Source organism: Salvia splendens, chromosome 1 (genome assembly GCF_004379255.2).
Source record: "Salvia splendens isolate huo1 chromosome 1, SspV2, whole genome shotgun sequence".
NCBI classification, from domain to species: Eukaryota; Viridiplantae; Streptophyta; class Magnoliopsida; order Lamiales; family Lamiaceae; genus Salvia; species Salvia splendens.
The window spans coordinates 33920124-33936560 of record NC_056032.1 but is presented as its reverse complement, the minus strand read 5'-3'; the positions used below and the strand labels follow the sequence as shown (position 1 = coordinate 33936560).

Genomic DNA, 16437 nt, shown 5'->3' with positions numbered 1-16437 from the left:
AACAAATGATTAACCTATTGAAATTATGGATTCTGGCTGCCACATTAATATAGATGAGTGTATAAATGAGACTATAACAAGCTCTTCAGAACAAACAATAAAACTAATAAGATAATTTGAAGCTTATAAGCAACCTTAAACCCTAATCCCATCCAAGAAACTGGCCAATCCACAAAAACAGCATGACATTCTCAGTGTTTTCTGATGAAGCTAATCGAAAATAGAGAGATTATTTCACCAGTTGTTCAGTGTCGAGCACGAGGGTCTTTGATGGGAGCCACTGGGTTACTCACCATACCACCTCCTTGATCAATAATTAACCGCAACTCTACAATATGGACCTTTCCATGATGACCACTAACCACAATAGTTGGAGTTTCACTCAATTCCTACAAGAAACCAAACCAAGATCAAGAAATATAGTACTATCGAATATCACACAGTTTTGTTCAAATCACCTCCGGGATGTGCAGCATCGTAAATGGAGCCCTGATAATCAGTGCTTTTGGCGCGATTGAAGCCAATCATCCTACCCGCCCACCAGATGCATATTCTCATAGCCATGGCCATTGTACTGTTGGAAGATCTTCGGAATATCCTGCACAATCAAGGAGAGGATTACACGGAATCAATCAACGGATACCAATCACACAAAGTTAGGAAGATATTATACACCTTACCATACTTATGAATTGCCTTGTATAGTTCTTCCTAGGCTTATATTAACCGTGTACAATTCATTGTGAATAATATACTAGAAATTATCCCAATACTCTTTTTCTACATGGCATCCGAGCAGGTTAGGCTCAGAAAATCTTCATCATAGCCCAGAAAAACACCTTCCTCGACCAAAAGGCGAGAAGAACCCAGCAAAAAGATGGCAGAAGACAAACCTGAAATTACCGAACCCGTTGCTGAAAAAATCAGATCAAGCAAGAGTGTTACCGTAGCCTTCAAACTGAATGGCTCAAACTACTCTTTGTGGGCACGTTTAATGAAAGTGTCCATAGGCGGCCGAGGAGTCTACCGCCATATATCCGGAATCCCACCTCCACCACGACCGGGGGAGAAAGGATATACAGATTGGGAGGAGATCGACTTAATTGTCTTCTCCTGGATTATCGACAATATGGAAACCAACATCATCGCCGACTTCGCACATCACCAAACGGCGAAGGCGTTATGGGATACACTTGCCGTGACTTTTGCAAGTTCGGCAGATTCGTATCTCATATACGACCTGCGAGACAAGGCGAGCAGGATTATACAGGGGGAATCGACACTAGAAGCTTACTGGAGCAGGCTCCATTGGCTATGGATCGACATCGATCGATGCCCACACAAGACAATTGATTGCTGCGATAAAGGAATTGCACAATACCGAGATATCAAGGCCGAATTAAGGCTATTCAAATTTCTTACCGGATTGAACGAGAAATACGACTGGATCCGACGCGAGATCCTCAAGGAGGATCCCTACCCCTCAGCCGACGTGGCGTATGGGTGGGTGAAACGGGAGGCGGCTCGACTCAAGATCATGTCGCCGGCGTCCGATTCAACCACCATCACCGTCGGAAGTGAGACATCATCGGGGGTCGGATACGGTTTCGGGGCTCGCGAGTACCGTCCGTCGCAACCCCAGAACAGAGGGCAACCACCACCGCATCGCAACGTCTCCAATCGCCGGGGAAACAACAGACCCGATAAATCCAAACTTTGGTGCTCCCATTGTGGAATGCACAAGCACACAAAGGAAACATGCTTCCAATTGGTGGGATACCCAGAATGGTGGGAGGAGGAGAAAACAGGAAAAGCAAAAATCGCAATTGGAACCAACCATGGAAGCCGAAGCTTGACAGAGGGGAACCAAGAGACATCGGTCGTTCAGGAGAAGAGGACGGACACCGGCGGTCTCCCAACCGGCGGTGGCGGACGAGGCGAGAACGGCGGCGGTGGGGCGAGAACAGCAGAGGCGAAGATAGCGTCACTCAGATTGGACGGCGGAGGAGAAAATGGAGGTAAAGGGTTAGGGTTTGCAAATCCTAACCCTGTTAAATCGAAAGTTGCTATTAAGTCCCCAATTTTTGTTTTTGCCAAAAAACTGCCCCAAGTTTCTAGTAATTACAGAGATGACCCCATCATTAGTAAAAACCCCTTTGCACCCCTAGAAAGATTGTCATATGCTTTGGAAGCCCGGGATGGGGATATAATTGATGAGACGGGGTGGATTTTCGATTGTGGGGCAACCGACACTATGACATACGATAGGAATGATTTCTTGGAGATTCATAAGACACCAAAATCACATATTAAAACTGCCAATGGAGGGGTAACACCAGTGGAAGGAGCGGGAACTATAGAAATTTTTCCTAATGTTCACATCCCAAATTGCCTCTATGTCCCAAAATTATCTCAAAAATTGATGTCTATAAGCCATGTGACGAGGGATTTAAATTGTTCCCTACTGATGCACCCGAACTTCTGTATGTTACAGGATATCCGGACGGGGAAGATTATTGGACGTGGCACTGAACGTCGTGGACTCTACTTTGTGGACGAGATTGCTCGACGAGACGGTGGGGCGATGCTTGCTCACGGGTCCACTAATCAGGATACTTGGCTCTGGCACCGACGGATGGGACATACCTCTCCGGGTTATTTAAAATCTTTGTTTCCTAAACTTTTTGTTCCTAAGAATTTCTCTTGTGAAGCATGTGTTTTGGCTAAGAGCCACCGAAACTCATTTAAACCTAATGATACTCGTGTTGAAACTATTTTTTCCCTGGTTCACTCTGATGTGTGGGGCCCAGCGCCTATAGGAACTAGTTCCGGTTTTAAATACTTTGTGATATTTGTTGACGATTGCAGTAGAACTACTTGGGTTTATTTTATGAAACACAAATCTGAAGTTTATGACAAATTTGTGTTGTTTTATAAAATGGTTCAAACTCAATTTCAGACATCTGTCAAAATCCTTCGTTCCGATAATGGGGAGGAATTTCTAAACAGTTCCATGACAAAATTTTTTGAAGAAAATGGGTTAGTTCACCAAACTTCCTGCGCCCACACACCAGAACAAAACGGGGTAGCCAAACGGAAAAATCGCATCATCCTTGAAATGACCCGAGCCCTTCTATTTGACTCAAAAGTACCACCAACTTTTTGGCCTGAAGCCGTAGCCACCTCAATCTACCTCCTCAATCGACTCCCCACTAAAATCCTTAATCGGAAAACTCCCCTAGATCACCTTTCCACGCTAACCAAAATTCCCTCTGCCCTATCCTTACCACCGAAAATCTTTGGCTGTTCCGTTTATGTCCATGTTCCCAAGCATGAAAGGAGTAAATTTTCCCCTTGTGCGATTAAATGCGTGTTTATGGGATATGGGATTAACCAGAAAGGCTACCGCTGTTATGACCCCAAAACCAAACGAATCATTACCACCATGAACTGCAATTTCCTTGAAACCGAATTCTTATACCACCTCGGGACTCAGGGGGAGAGTGTTAGACAGGGGGAGACCCGAGAAAATGACTCCCTTCGGTGGTATGTGCCAAGTAACTTTGATTCGGATCCAACAGGGCAAGCTGGCACTGTTCCTGAGCCTATCTCGCCTGCAGAGACGATCCCGACAACGCTTCCGCCGCGCTCCTCTGATCCAACCGTAACGGAATCCGAGGTAATATCTAGTCCGAATCATGAAAGTTCAGATACTATTCCTAACTCACCAGGTACAGAAGTAGAGGAAGAAGAAGAAGATACTGCTATTGATCAGGACACCGGGCAATATGTACTCCCTCCAAGAAGTACGAGAGGAATTCCACCCAAGAAATACTCCCCAGAACCTAGAGAGAGGAGAAGGAGATACTCTGTGGCCAACTTCGCCGAGGCCAACTTGTCCAAAATGGCACGTGCATTCCATGCAGCACTGTGTGAAGAAGAGATTCCTAGAACCTTTGAAGAAGCTTTAAAAATCAAGCACTGGAAGGAAGCCATGCTCGTTCAAATGAGTGCACTAAAACGAAACGGTACTTGGGAAATGAGCCCATTACCTGAAGGAAAACACACAGTTGGTTGCAGATGGGTCTTCACAATCAAACGGAGACCAGACGGGAGCATTGAGCGATATAAGGCGCGATTAGTGGCAAAAGGATATACGCAAACTCAGGGGGTGGATTATTCCGAAACCTTCTCTCCGGTTGCGAAAATGAACACAGTACGGGTTTTGCTCTCGGTAGCAGCAAACAAAGATTGGCCACTACATCAGTATGACGTCACCAATGCTTTCCTTCATGGGGAATTGAAGGATCCCATCTATATGGAAGCTCCACCTGGCTTCACAGAGGAATTTGGGCAAGGCAAGGTATGCAAGTTAAGGAAGACTCTATATGGGTTGAAGCAGTCCCCGAGAGCCTGGTTCGGGAGGTTCACGGAAGTAATGAAACGATATGGCTACAGACAGAGTAACTCAGATCACACCCTATTCATCAAACGAAGAGGGGAAAAGATTACCTGTCTCATAATCTATGTAGATGATATGATTATTACCGGGGATGATGCAGAGGAAATAAACGATCTCAAGGGACATTTGGCTGCGGAATTTGAGATGAAGAATCTAGGAGATCTCAAGTATTTTCTTGGGATTGAGGTACTCAGATCCGGAAAAGGGATCTTCATTAGCCAACGGAAGTATGTTCTTGATCTCTTAACGGAAATGGGGATGCTAGAATGCAAACCGGCAGATACTCCCATGGTTCAGAATCACGGCCTTCAAATAATCAAGGGAGCACTGTCAACAGACCGAGGAAGATACCAACGGCTAGTAGGAAGACTCATCTACTTGTCCCACACTCGGCCCGATATCGCATATGCAGTTGGGGTACTTAGTCAGTTTATGCATAGTCCACAGGGAGAACACTGGGAGGCGGCACTTAGAGTAGTACGCTACCTGAAGGGAACAGTCGGACATGGCGTATTGTTTCGAAGGAATGGACATCTTGACATTCATGGATACACAGATGCAGACTGGGCAGGGAACCCGGTTGACAGACGATCGACGGGAGGATACTTCACATTCGTGGGGGGAAATTTAGTCACTTGGAGAAGCAAGAAGCAGAAAGTAGTGGCGCTGTCAAGTGCAGAGGCTGAATTCCGGGGCATCAAAAGTGGACTCACAGAGATCCTGTGGCTCAGAAGGGTAATGAAGGAGCTAAATCTCGAGTCACAAAAGACGTGTAAGTTACTTTGTGACAACAAGGCAGCGATCAGTATTTCAGAGAACCCTGTGCAGCACGATAGGACCAAACACGTCGAGATTGATCGACACTTCATAAAGGAGAACCTTGAAGAGAAGATAGTGGAAATCCCCTACGTTAAGTCCGAAGATCAGTTAGCAGACATCCTGACCAAAGCCGTTCCGGTCAAGAACTTTCAAGGGATTTTGAGCAAGTTAAACTTCGGGAATCCCGTCGCTTAACTTGAGGGGGAGTGTTGGAAGATCTTCGGAATATCCTGCACAATCAAGGAGAGGATTACACGGAATCAATCAACGGATACCAATCACACAAAGTTAGGAAGATATTATACACCTTACCATACTTATGAATTGCCTTGTATAGTTCTTCCTAGGCTTATATTAACCGTGTACAATTCATTGTGAATAATATACTAGAAATTATCCCAATACTCTTTTTCTACATGTACCACCTCTCTCTCTCTCTCCTCATTCATCGCGTATTCCGTCCACGTGGCGGAGAAATCGGAGCCGGGGAGAAGCCCCAAGAAGGCGGAGAATGCGAAGTCATGGTTGCCGCAGAGGAAGACATGGCGCTGATTAGGGTAATTGGAGGGGAGTGAAATGAGGAAATCAAGGACTTCGTTGGTGTTGGGGCCTCTGTCGCAGTAATCGCCCAGGAAGATAATTAGAGCAGATTGAAAATCAGGGGAGCCAACTCCAACTGCTTGCTCGAGCTTAGTTATGAAGCCATGGATGTCGCCCACGCAGCATACGGTTGTCGGTGTGCCTGTAGTAGCCATTCAACTAACTATCATCATTCATCACACATTCACAACAACAAGATGTGAGTAGCGATTGCACCAGAGTTCAGGCAGACTGCCACCCAACCAATTTTTTTTTCAGGGATCAAATTATTAGCAACATAAAATACATTTTTTATTTATTGACATTTTAATTATTTTTACATAAATATCGAGACTTATTAATTGAAAAAAACATAATCACTTATTTTTTTATGGTGAAATGAATTTCTATATATCCGATGTGAAGGATTGAGTCTGAATATAAGAAATAGTAATAGTGATTTAAATTACAAAATTTAGGTAAAGTTTAATAAATTCAATAAAGGTTGAATACATTATACAATTAAATTATGAAGTTTCAGTATTTTGGTAGTACTATATTTTACTGCCTTTACAGTTTAAACAGAATATGTAGACTGTCATATGAGCAGCGATTGATTCAGAAGTTAAGATTTTTGATTTTCTTTCATAAAATAAAATATTCACTTTACAAGTTTTGAAAGAACAATCTATCTCAACTAAATAGTAAAGGAATGAAACAGCTAGTTATCTTTGGTCTAATAACAAAAAAAAAACAAGAAAATGTAGGCTCTTACTGCAATATACGATATTTCGTATACATTGTTGAAGACCAAGAAAGTACTCCGTATAATTTTGAATATTAGCCTAAGGATCACTTCCACAGTTCCACCTATTAATTTCAAATTTTTATTTTTTTAGTCCTGCATAAATCTATATTCTGATAGTTTTCGTACTGAGAGGATCATTAGGAGAGATAGCTCATATAGGGATAAAATTTTACCAAAAAAAATGTTATTTTCATTCATAAAATTCCATCCTGTATTAATTACATCCCATACCAAACATGTAAAGCTCAAAATGGAGTACACAATTAGTTTCAATGGTATATTCCAAAACCAATCGCATTTTAGATTTTTGAGTAACCCAATTTTTTTTTCAAATTTTATTAATAAAAAAAGATAGTGAATAAAGAATATTCTTTTAAGTTTGAGTTTTTAGTGTAAATGATTGAAGTAAAAGCAATAAGTATTTCATATGATATTAACGTTAAGATGGGATTATAATATCCATTTCAAAATTTCCACTCATTCACCACATAATAGTACTTCTCAACAACCAGTTAACGATAATATGTGATCCACATATAAGTAGAAAAACATGAGTAGTTTATAGTAAAGAGAAGTCATCACCTTTTCACCTGTGGATACTAATGATTCCTTAGCCATTACCGTCAGGTTACAAAGCCCAACATCAATCTATTAAAACTCAGAAACGGCAAACCTTCCACTACCATATCCTCATGACAAGAAGCAGATGAAGACGATCAGACAGGATAGCGCGCCAAAAACACAACCATTTCGAGTCCATGAACCATACAATTACATCATCAGGCGGTAAAGGAGTTCAGATCCAGATGCTTGCAGCTACCTTCTCAAAGCTCCATAGTTTCTTGTCACCTACAAATCACGTTTTAGGATCAATATCTGTTTGCTTATAAGTCTGATCTATAACTGCTCGAGCTCATTTCATGCACCATCATGAGATGAGAAGCTTCAGCTAAGCTAAGCTAAGAGGTGAAATGACAAACCATGTGGAAAGGAGATTATGAAGTCTGATCCTACTATCGTTTTTAAGGCTACCAGGGGATTCAAAGCATACAAAAGGGGGAAATTGGTTTATCCAGAACTGCATCATTACCCGAGGTTGAGATTTATTCAATTTCTTCCCCATGTCATCATCGTCATCGTCTTCATCATCTCTACTTGATAGCAATCTATGAAATGAGGATGAAGAGTTATCAGTTGTTCTTCCCCTTTTCGAGGTGGAAGCTTTACCCCTACCCCTACCCCTTCCCCTTGGAGCAGCTCTTTTTCTGCCCTTCCCTTGCAAAGTTTCATCCTCATCCTTACACAGGAAACACATAGAAATCAGTTTTAGCCGGATTGAAGCTCAAAAGATTACTGAGCATAAGCGCTTAGCTCAATACCGAATCATCAGCAATATCATTAACATCAACTCTTGAAGTTTCATCATTTGAATCTGAATCAACTTCATCCTCTTCATCAGCCAAACTTTGAACTGGAACAGCTGCGGCAACTGATGCAGATCTGCAGCACAATAACATCAAATAGGAGATTCTTCTCCAAGCTTAATATAGGAAGATGAAACACCACTGATAAGTTATCACCACATCTCTATCATGTACGCCCTTATCCAAGTAAGCATGTGCAGTTTTTCTACTAAAGATTCATGCCCTCTCATACACCTTTATAATAAAATTCAGTGAAAATCATTCAGCTTGGATTAAAATTGACAAACATGCCAGGTATTGCATTCACCAACATAGTAGTATATATTACGAAACCAGGCAATGCTAAGAGTATTACAATTTTTTCCACCATCCGCAGAGAACACACTAAGGTAGTAACTATGCAATAGCCCAATCTGGTTGAGAGATGTAACATGTAGCCATTCTTTGGAGAAATTTTATGTGTAGATAGTGTTTCTGCACTCCATATTTACAATTTTTAAAAGAGCTGGAAACCACACAACAGGCAAACCAGGTGCAGAAAAAGGAAGTCAGAGAGTTCATGGAAAAATTATACTCACTCCGTCCCATAAAAATAGGGACCCTTTCCTTTTTCGCCCCTCCCATAAAAATATCTCATTTCCATTTATGGAAAGTTCTCCCAAACTCATTACCCATATACTACATCAATTTATTTACAACTTATACCACTAGGGCCGACCATTAAACACTAATAATAATGTGGGTCCCACTATCTACTAACACTATTTTAACTACCTTTCTCCTCATCTCTTACTTTACCAATTATACATTAATTCCCATGCCGTCCCAAATGTCCTTTTTTTTGGGACGGAGGGAATAAGATTTTCTATCATACTCAGATTTCCATCTAATTTATTGCAACTGTAACACACTACACAAGCTTCAGCTCAGGATCCCTCACGGAGAGACAGAGGACAACAAGAATATAAGGCAAGGCAAATGAAAGAAGCGTATATGCTTGAGTAAGGGAATCTGTTATTGCAGTATATTCGAAAGCAGCAACGGACACATTGAAAACACTTACCTTTGTGAATGACGGAAACCCAAGCTTGTGTCTAGCGTGGTCTGCTTTAGTATGCTGGAACCCCTGCCCCTCCCTCTTCCCCTTCCCCTTCCTCTTCCAGTCGGCTTACTAGCTTCAGTAATATCCTGGGAGGACTTCAAAGAGTGTGATGGCTCTTTCCTGCCCTTTCTGGTAGACTTTGAGCCTGTTAGTGGAGTAGCATCGTCATCATCACTGAAGGAAGTAGTACCAGCAACTCCTTGAGTACTTCTACTTTTGACATTCTGTGGGAAATGTGATAACAAACAAACCATTGAAATACATCATATAGCTAGCTAGAACATCTTCTGCTTGTATTTGGCTAGCTAAAAGATACCAAGGATTGGCCACTAAACATGAGCTGTTGGGAGTCTCTTGGCTTCAAAGATCTTTCTTTGACACGTTCCTGAAAAATAAACACATTTATATTTTCATTATGCCATCTTTTTAGTCGATAAAAGGCCTCCATGAAAGGTGTCCCTTAAAAGCTGATAGCACAATTTAAACAGGGGTATGGCTCTGCACATCTCAGATTCACAGTCAATTTGGTGAAAAACATAAGACTATATTCTGGTCAGCGCCTCTTTTCACAAAATAGTAAAATGCATAGATGAAAACTCAAGTAGCATTCATAACCATGGTCATTTGAAAAACCATGCCAAGTTCACAAATTTCTATGGTAACCCACTCGCAACGATAAGTATACAGAATAACAAAAGTAACCTAGAATATCAGGTACACAATATCTAAGCAGCTAAATGATTATTTATTTAATGAAGCACGAGTAACAGAGGAAATGGAAAGAATAATGGAGGGAAAAGATTTATTGCCTCTAAGCACTCCCCAACTTTGACAATAATGTCTTCCTCTTCAAATTTTTGAACATCTGGATTAAGAGATATTTTATTCTGTTGTAGAAAAGAATTCAAGTTAGCAAGATACAGCAAGGATATTAAAGCCAATCGGTGCAGCTGCCTGATTGATTCCCAGGAATGATATCACTAGTTCACTACAAATCACTTACACGAGTTTCTTCTAGGTTGTATTTCAGACAAGAATAGAAAGCCATCTTATCATCCTTATTGATGAAACTGTGTAATGCATCATCCAAATCATTGACGGGAAGTATCTCCATCTTCTGAAAAATCATATTGTACAGTGAGGTCTTAGACTAGAGAAATACATACAATATTAAATCATTATCAAAACTTTATTCTTAATGTCATAATATGGTAAAGAAACTGTTTTGTCAAACTAAGTAACTAACACAGGTTTAAGTTGGGGTAGCCGCTGAGGAATCTTTTGATAGAATCAGGAAACCAATTTTGGAAACTCTGTAACATATACTCCCTCCGTCCCTAAAAAATATAGACAACATTTGAAACGGCGCAGGTTTTAATGTAAAGTTGGTAAAGTAAGAGAGAGATAGAAAGAAAAATTTATTGGAGTATTGTTAGTGGAGAATGGGACCCACCTCATTAGAGAGAAAAAAAAATTCCTTAAATAGAATTGGTCTATTATTAAGGCACATCCTAAAATGGCAAATGTGGTCGATTTTCAAGTGACGGAAGGAGTATATGTTTGGAAACTTGGTTACATAAAATTTGTAGTGCCCTTGATCTACTCTGGGACTTCTGGCTTTTTGGTTGTAATAGGTATAACATAAAAATTGATATTCACAAAATAGATTGATAGTGTCTTGTATTGTACTGTAGAATAACCAATATCACCAATATCATGATGATTCCAATGTACTCAAACTGTGCAATGAAAGATGGTGAAATATACCAGATTACTTTCAGCAACCAAAGCTTCAATGTTTTGCTGATTCAATTCCTCTGGCCGAAGTCGTTCGGAAATTTTACCTAGTGCAAAATAAAATTGGTCCAAATCAGCAGGGCACTCAAGAATGAACGAAGATGTTTAACTCTGGATGGAGCTGTTCAGAGTCATCAATATTCATCCACTACATAATAAAATAGTAAGGTCATCACTAACACACTTACAAGATACATAAAATAAAATCTGGAACTGTGCTGAACATCAATACAGTCTAGAGGAAAGAAATGAAAGGAGGTGCGAAAGAGGATGTTGATAAAGAAGTAGTCAACAGTTAATAATATGGCATCAATAAAAGCTAGCAGTACTGGAATGTTTAGATCATGATAAAATGAAAATCATCAAAGTATGGTGTAATTACACATATGACAAAGTATGGTGCCCTAAGAAAGACATGTTGGCATATTCAATTTTAGGGAACCAGAGACAAGCGAGCCATGGAACTTACCGTCACCGTGAGCTTTCTTAGAAGCTTTAGAAAATATAAGAATATCCTGTGGATTTGCAACCTATATTGTAGAAACTGTGAGAACCGGCAGCAATGAAAACTTCCTTTTGTTTTTGATTGGGTTGAAAGGAAAAGGAATTGTGTACCTTCCCCACATACTTTTGCCCGAATTTTTGTGGATTTATCGTCATAAACCCAGAATAATCAACCTATTTATTTCAAAAGGAAATAGAGTTGAGCATAAAGTAAAATTTACCAGAGTAATAATAAGAAATTAACAAATTGAAGAAAAAAGAGAAAAAAACAATATAGATACAAGAATTACCTTTATTCGAACTAGGGGTAGCTTGAGCTCTTGTTTCTTGACAGCCTTCTGGTTTGCCCTTTCTATCAAATTTCTAACCTACAAAAATGGAACCAAAGAATGATAAAATATGCACTGCAGTTGAATTAGCAAAATTCATAATTACTGAGTATGTTCTAATGTGCAAACTTTGCTTATAGCATACAAAGAGGAGCACAAAAGGATGCAACATTCTTACCACTTTGTCCAAATGTTCAAGAATTGAATTCTGATCGTTAGAGTCTATGTCAGGTTCATCCTTTAGCACCACCTTCACATCATAGACTATAAGAAATGTAGTTGAAGTTTCTCTGGTTATTCCACATAGAAGGACAATTATACCTCTGTGTATTCAAATGGCCTCACTGAAGTCAGAGGTATATTTGTCGACCGATACTGATTCCCCTACATTGCATTTGGTAGTACATATATAAATTAATTAGGTATTGTGGAAACTGAAAGAATAAAAGAAGTATGAAATTAATAAAAACAAAAAGGATGATAGGTGCAAAGCAAAATTCAGTGAATTATAACCTTGATATCTAAAAGCAGCACATGTTTTGGCTTTGATTCACCATCAATCAAAGATGTTGCAACAGATGAACCAGGTTGTGTAATGTGAAAACCCATTCCTGGTACTTCCTGTCAACCAAACAATCATCAATCAGAAACTATGATCAAATAGCGAACCAATAACGCAGCCATTTGGAACCTTAGGGTCAACAAGGCATTCGTGCTCATGCCCCCAAACAACAAAGTCCAAAAATCGAGGCAAGAAATGTTCATTTATCGCATTTTTTGGATTTGTCTTCACTCTGAAAAAAAAAATGAAGATTACATTAATAAGTGCAATCAATAAAACCTTAACTTGAAAGAGCTTATAGGTATTCAATTATTATTTAGACTTTCTGGTTATCATGTACATTCAACTCAAATATTATCTCACTGTTGGTTGTTAGTTATACCTATTTTGATGAAGTGTTAGTATACTGAACCATTCTGAAACTTGACAGCCTGGTCTCATCCACTGCACTGCATGTGGCGTCTATTTCTCACAAAACAAGAGTAATAAGAAACAGGCCGATTTGATTGCATAAAATTATAAATAACCCAGATCAGACAACCATGGACCTGAAACATTCGATTCAAGCGTTCGTCTCTGATATTTCCAAGACCATAAAGAGCTACAGATGTTGAGCCCTATAATACATTATCGGCACATGTCATTTACTGAACTAAAGAAGTAAAAGACTATTATTCCTGCTCCAACCGGATCAGTTTTTAAGTTATGATCACACCTTCTTTATAAGAATAGGGTAGAGAGTGATCTGTCCAACACCAGATCCTTCAAGAACTAATTTTCCAAAATAGTTGACAAGATTACATGCTGAAAGAATATCAACAGCAGAAAGATTGTCCTGCAACAACAGTTAACAAGAAACCCCAGAAAACAACTCAAAATTCATACTGATTTTGCAAAACAATTAAACAAGGCTTACACAAAGTAGGGAAAAGCATGATAGAGTGAGCCAGAGACCACATTTAACATAACAGAACAGCCTAATTCCAGTATCCAGGTCTACAGTGAACTATATGGTTAGGTAATAGAATGTTGGAGTCAATTACTCATCTTATTAGCGTTTCAAACTGTAAAACGAAACTCTCCTCAGGTGCACAAAGAGAAGGTTTTGAATCGTATTATGTTTTTCAAATTGAAAAGGTCATCATGATTTCCATGAAATTCATGCCACTCCAGTCATTTTAGAGGGAAACAAGCACTGCGTTTACCATAAAATTCATACCACTCCAGCAGGATCGTCATGATTTCCATGAATGCTGAAAACTGGCAACCCAACATTGAAGTGTGGATCTTCATAGTTCACATGGCCAAAGCTACATAGGGAAAACATAGACAGGTTGAAGTCTTCAGTTCGAGCCTGATTATCCCTTAACCCATTATGAGTTTTCTATTTGGATTTGACCCTCACCGTGATTCATTGAGTTAAAGTAAAATCTACAGTACATCTCAGAAAGTTTGAATAGCTGGGTTTAAAGGATGCATAGGAAGAAACCAAGATATTGATGATGATTAAGACAAAAGAAATATTCAGAGAGAGTATACCAGTTGGCAAAGTTCACTGTCTGGTCACTGACAACTTGGAACTGCACTGGTTTATCGCTAAGGCAGTGACGACGGAGAATTTCAATGGTTTTGACTAAGGTTGACCTTGAAGGCTTATTCTCATGAAATAGATCACCACCTAGAAGTATGAAATCAACCTGACAATGAACAATAATAGTGAAGACATGGTGTGAACAACTCACAAGAGAAGGAAAGCAAGATTACATTTAAGAAAATCGGGGATCATGCAAGATGAAATATTCAACGGTCATAAAAACACTGCCAGCAATGATTTCTTGTCATCCCAGAAAATTGATATATACTTGTACGGTGTAGTTCAGTTGCCATGACTAATTATCGTATGATAATCCATCTAGGATTAAGTTGTGAGATTATTTTAGTTGAAGGGGAGTGGCTATGACTAATTATCACATGATTATCCATCTAGAATTAAGTTCTGAGATTCAATCTCATTAACCAAACATAATACTACATATTTAATCATTTGCAACCCGAACAACCCCTACGTGTGCTACACTAATCCATTGTCTGTGCTACCTATGGTAGTTATGCCCACCATTAAGTTTATGATGCCAATGGACTAAATTACAGATGCAAAATCATATTTTGCATATTAAGTAAAACCGGAATTAAAAGAACTATATATCATATACCTGATTTTGTGCAGCAATTGAGCAAATCTCATCAAATGCCTGAAACGAATCATGCCGGCGAATTTCATCCTTCTCCATGTAACCAAGATGGCAATCCGTAGCCACTAACACGCGAAGCATATCACTGTCATCTTCCCTGAAGATTTCGATTCAAACAAATACAATAAATTAATTTTCTCGCATCTCTGCCAGAATACATATCTGGCAGTTCGCTTTTTATTTACCTTGGAGACTCAGCCATTTGGTACTTGTGAAGGTCCACCGATTATGCTGCAAGATCACGAAAATTTGTTATGTTTGTTTTTGATACAAATATAAGTAGCAAGTGATTCCTGAATAAAATTATTAAAACCCTAGTTCGTCGTACTTCACACAAACGAGAGTTAAATGATTAAATAGCTCCACCCACTTTGTAACACCCCACTTTTTCTATCCATTTTAGTAGTTACATTGGAGAGATTAGACGTCTCCAAACCGAACCGGCCCGGATGAACCGGCCCGGAACCGTCGCCGGCGGTTCCGAACCGGAACCGGAACCGGAACCGTCACCGGCGGTTCGAACCGGCACCGGAACCGCCGGAACCGCCGGGCCGGTTCCGGTTCCTCATTTTATGCAAACCGTAACCGGCGGGTCGGAACCGCCAGTTCCGGCGAAACCGGCGGTTCGGCGGTTTCCGACACAATTTCAGGCCTACTCCCTAGCCTTTTCACAATTTCAGGGTTAAACCGGCGGTTCCGGGCCTAAACCGGCGGTTTCCCACCGCAATTTTCAAAATTTGAAAATTCAAACGGTTCGTAAACCGCCGGTTCCACCGAAAACCGGCGGTTTCGGCGTTATTTTTCAAAATTTGATTTTTTTTTTAAAATTTTTAATCACAATTTTCCCCTATAAATACCCTCTCCTCTTCCATTTCTACTCACCCCATTCTTGTGTTAATAAGAATTTCTCTCTCAATCTCAATTTCTCTATTCTCCATCCTCATTCTCTCAAGTTGTGTACGTTGTTTGCGCTCATAATTTACTCACGTTGTTCTTGTTCACGTTATCATATAGTCATATTCACATAAACACTACTATCTATTCTCTACTTCCAATTTTCATAATATCATGTCTTCATCTCGTCGTGGTGGTGATCGGGGCAAGGGCATTGCTCAAGATCAAAGTGACTCTCGGCGTCGTCGTGCCCCTTCTAGAGCACAAGTTGCGGAGGAGGTGGGAAGGCGAGCCGCTCTTCGATTACAAGTAAGTTCTAAACTTCTAAATTAAATGTTTTACTATGTTAATATGTTATAATAAGTTTTAATATGTTAGTAGTTTTTTAATATGTTTTATTATGTTATATGATATAAGTTTTAATATGTTAGTAAGTTTTAATATGTTTTAATATGTTATATGATAAGTCTTTAATTTGAGAGCACCATTTGGTATACTTGCTCGGAAAAAGATTATGTGCGGACTACCGCCTTTTCTTATATCCTTGTGCAAGATGGCCTATTGTGGAATGCCTCAGCGTGGTCCTTCCTTTGATTTATATGTTAGTATGTTTTAATATGTTATATGATAAGTCTTTAATTTGAGAGCACCATTTGGTATACTTGCTCGGAAAAAGATTATGTGCGGACTACCGTCTTTTCTTATATGCTTGTGCAAGATGGCCTATTGTGGAATGCCTCAGCGTGGTCCTTCCTTTGATTTATATGTTAGTATGTTTTAATATGTTTTAGTACGTTTTAATATGTTAATATGTTTTAATATGTTTTAATATGTTTTAGTAAGTTTTATATGTTTTAATATGTTTTAGTAAGTTTTAATATGTTAGTATGTTTTAATATGTTTTA

The 16437-nt window shown here is 39.6% G+C and overlaps 2 protein-coding genes across 6 annotated transcripts; both read right to left on the bottom strand.

The window, feature by feature from the left end:
- Positions 1-9: 9 nt before the first annotated feature.
- On the bottom strand, positions 10-6036 carry LOC121777462 (tyrosine-protein phosphatase RLPH2-like). The gene is made up of 3 exons (XM_042174765.1): positions 5687-6036; positions 442-598; positions 10-389 (listed from the first exon to the last, which is right to left on the bottom strand). The coding sequence occupies exons 1-3, from the start codon at positions 6034-6036 to the stop codon at positions 246-248; spliced, it is 651 nt and encodes a 216-aa protein (XP_042030699.1). The 3' UTR covers positions 10-245.
- Positions 5902-14985, bottom strand: LOC121747895 (double-strand break repair protein MRE11-like). 5 transcript variants are annotated; one of them, XR_006039368.1, is made up of 24 exons: positions 14967-14985; positions 14824-14869; positions 14600-14735; positions 13926-14083; positions 13606-13696; positions 13102-13221; positions 12935-13003; positions 12769-12848; positions 12516-12618; positions 12338-12445; positions 12146-12208; positions 12003-12074; positions 11786-11863; positions 11607-11669; positions 11461-11521; positions 10962-11038; positions 10198-10311; positions 10004-10081; positions 9511-9579; positions 9156-9418; positions 8048-8168; positions 7759-7965; positions 7251-7517; positions 5902-6023 (listed from the first exon to the last, which is right to left on the bottom strand). XR_006039368.1 is itself a non-coding variant. In XM_042142045.1 (23 exons), exons 2-23 carry the CDS (start codon positions 14838-14840, stop codon positions 7485-7487), a joined length of 2181 nt encoding a protein of 726 aa, XP_041997979.1. In that variant the 5' UTR covers positions 14841-14869; positions 14967-14985; the 3' UTR covers positions 7181-7484. The 5 variants fall into 5 exon arrangements, 4 of the variants coding, with proteins under 4 accessions (XP_041997979.1, XP_041997986.1, XP_041997997.1 ...); XM_042142045.1 differs by lacking the exon at positions 5902-6023 and having other exon boundaries at positions 7181-7517; XM_042142052.1 differs by lacking the exons at positions 5902-6023; positions 14967-14985 and having other exon boundaries at positions 7181-7517; positions 14824-14963.
- Between the last annotated feature and the right edge of the window lie 1452 nt (positions 14986-16437).

Excerpts from the sequence above, each read along its gene's own strand:
- LOC121777462 (XM_042174765.1), bottom strand. The coding sequence starts at position 6,036 with ATGGCTACTACAGGCACACCGACAACCGTATGCTGCGTGGGCGACATC. Across the intron at positions 599-5,686 it reads GTGGTACATGTAGAAAAAGA|GATATTCCGAAGATCTTCCA; the intron begins GTATTGGGATAA and ends TTGATTGTGCAG. Across the intron at positions 390-441 it reads GAGGTGATTTGAACAAAACT|GAATTGAGTGAAACTCCAAC; the intron begins GTGTGATATTCG and ends GGTTTCTTGTAG.
- LOC121747895 (XM_042142045.1), bottom strand. Across the intron at positions 12,849-12,934 it reads GCTTGAATCGAATGTTTCAG|ACGCCACATGCAGTGCAGTG; the intron begins GTCCATGGTTGT and ends TGTGAGAAATAG. Across the intron at positions 12,209-12,337 it reads TGCTGCTTTTAGATATCAAG|GGGAATCAGTATCGGTCGAC; the intron begins GTTATAATTCAC and ends AATGCAATGTAG.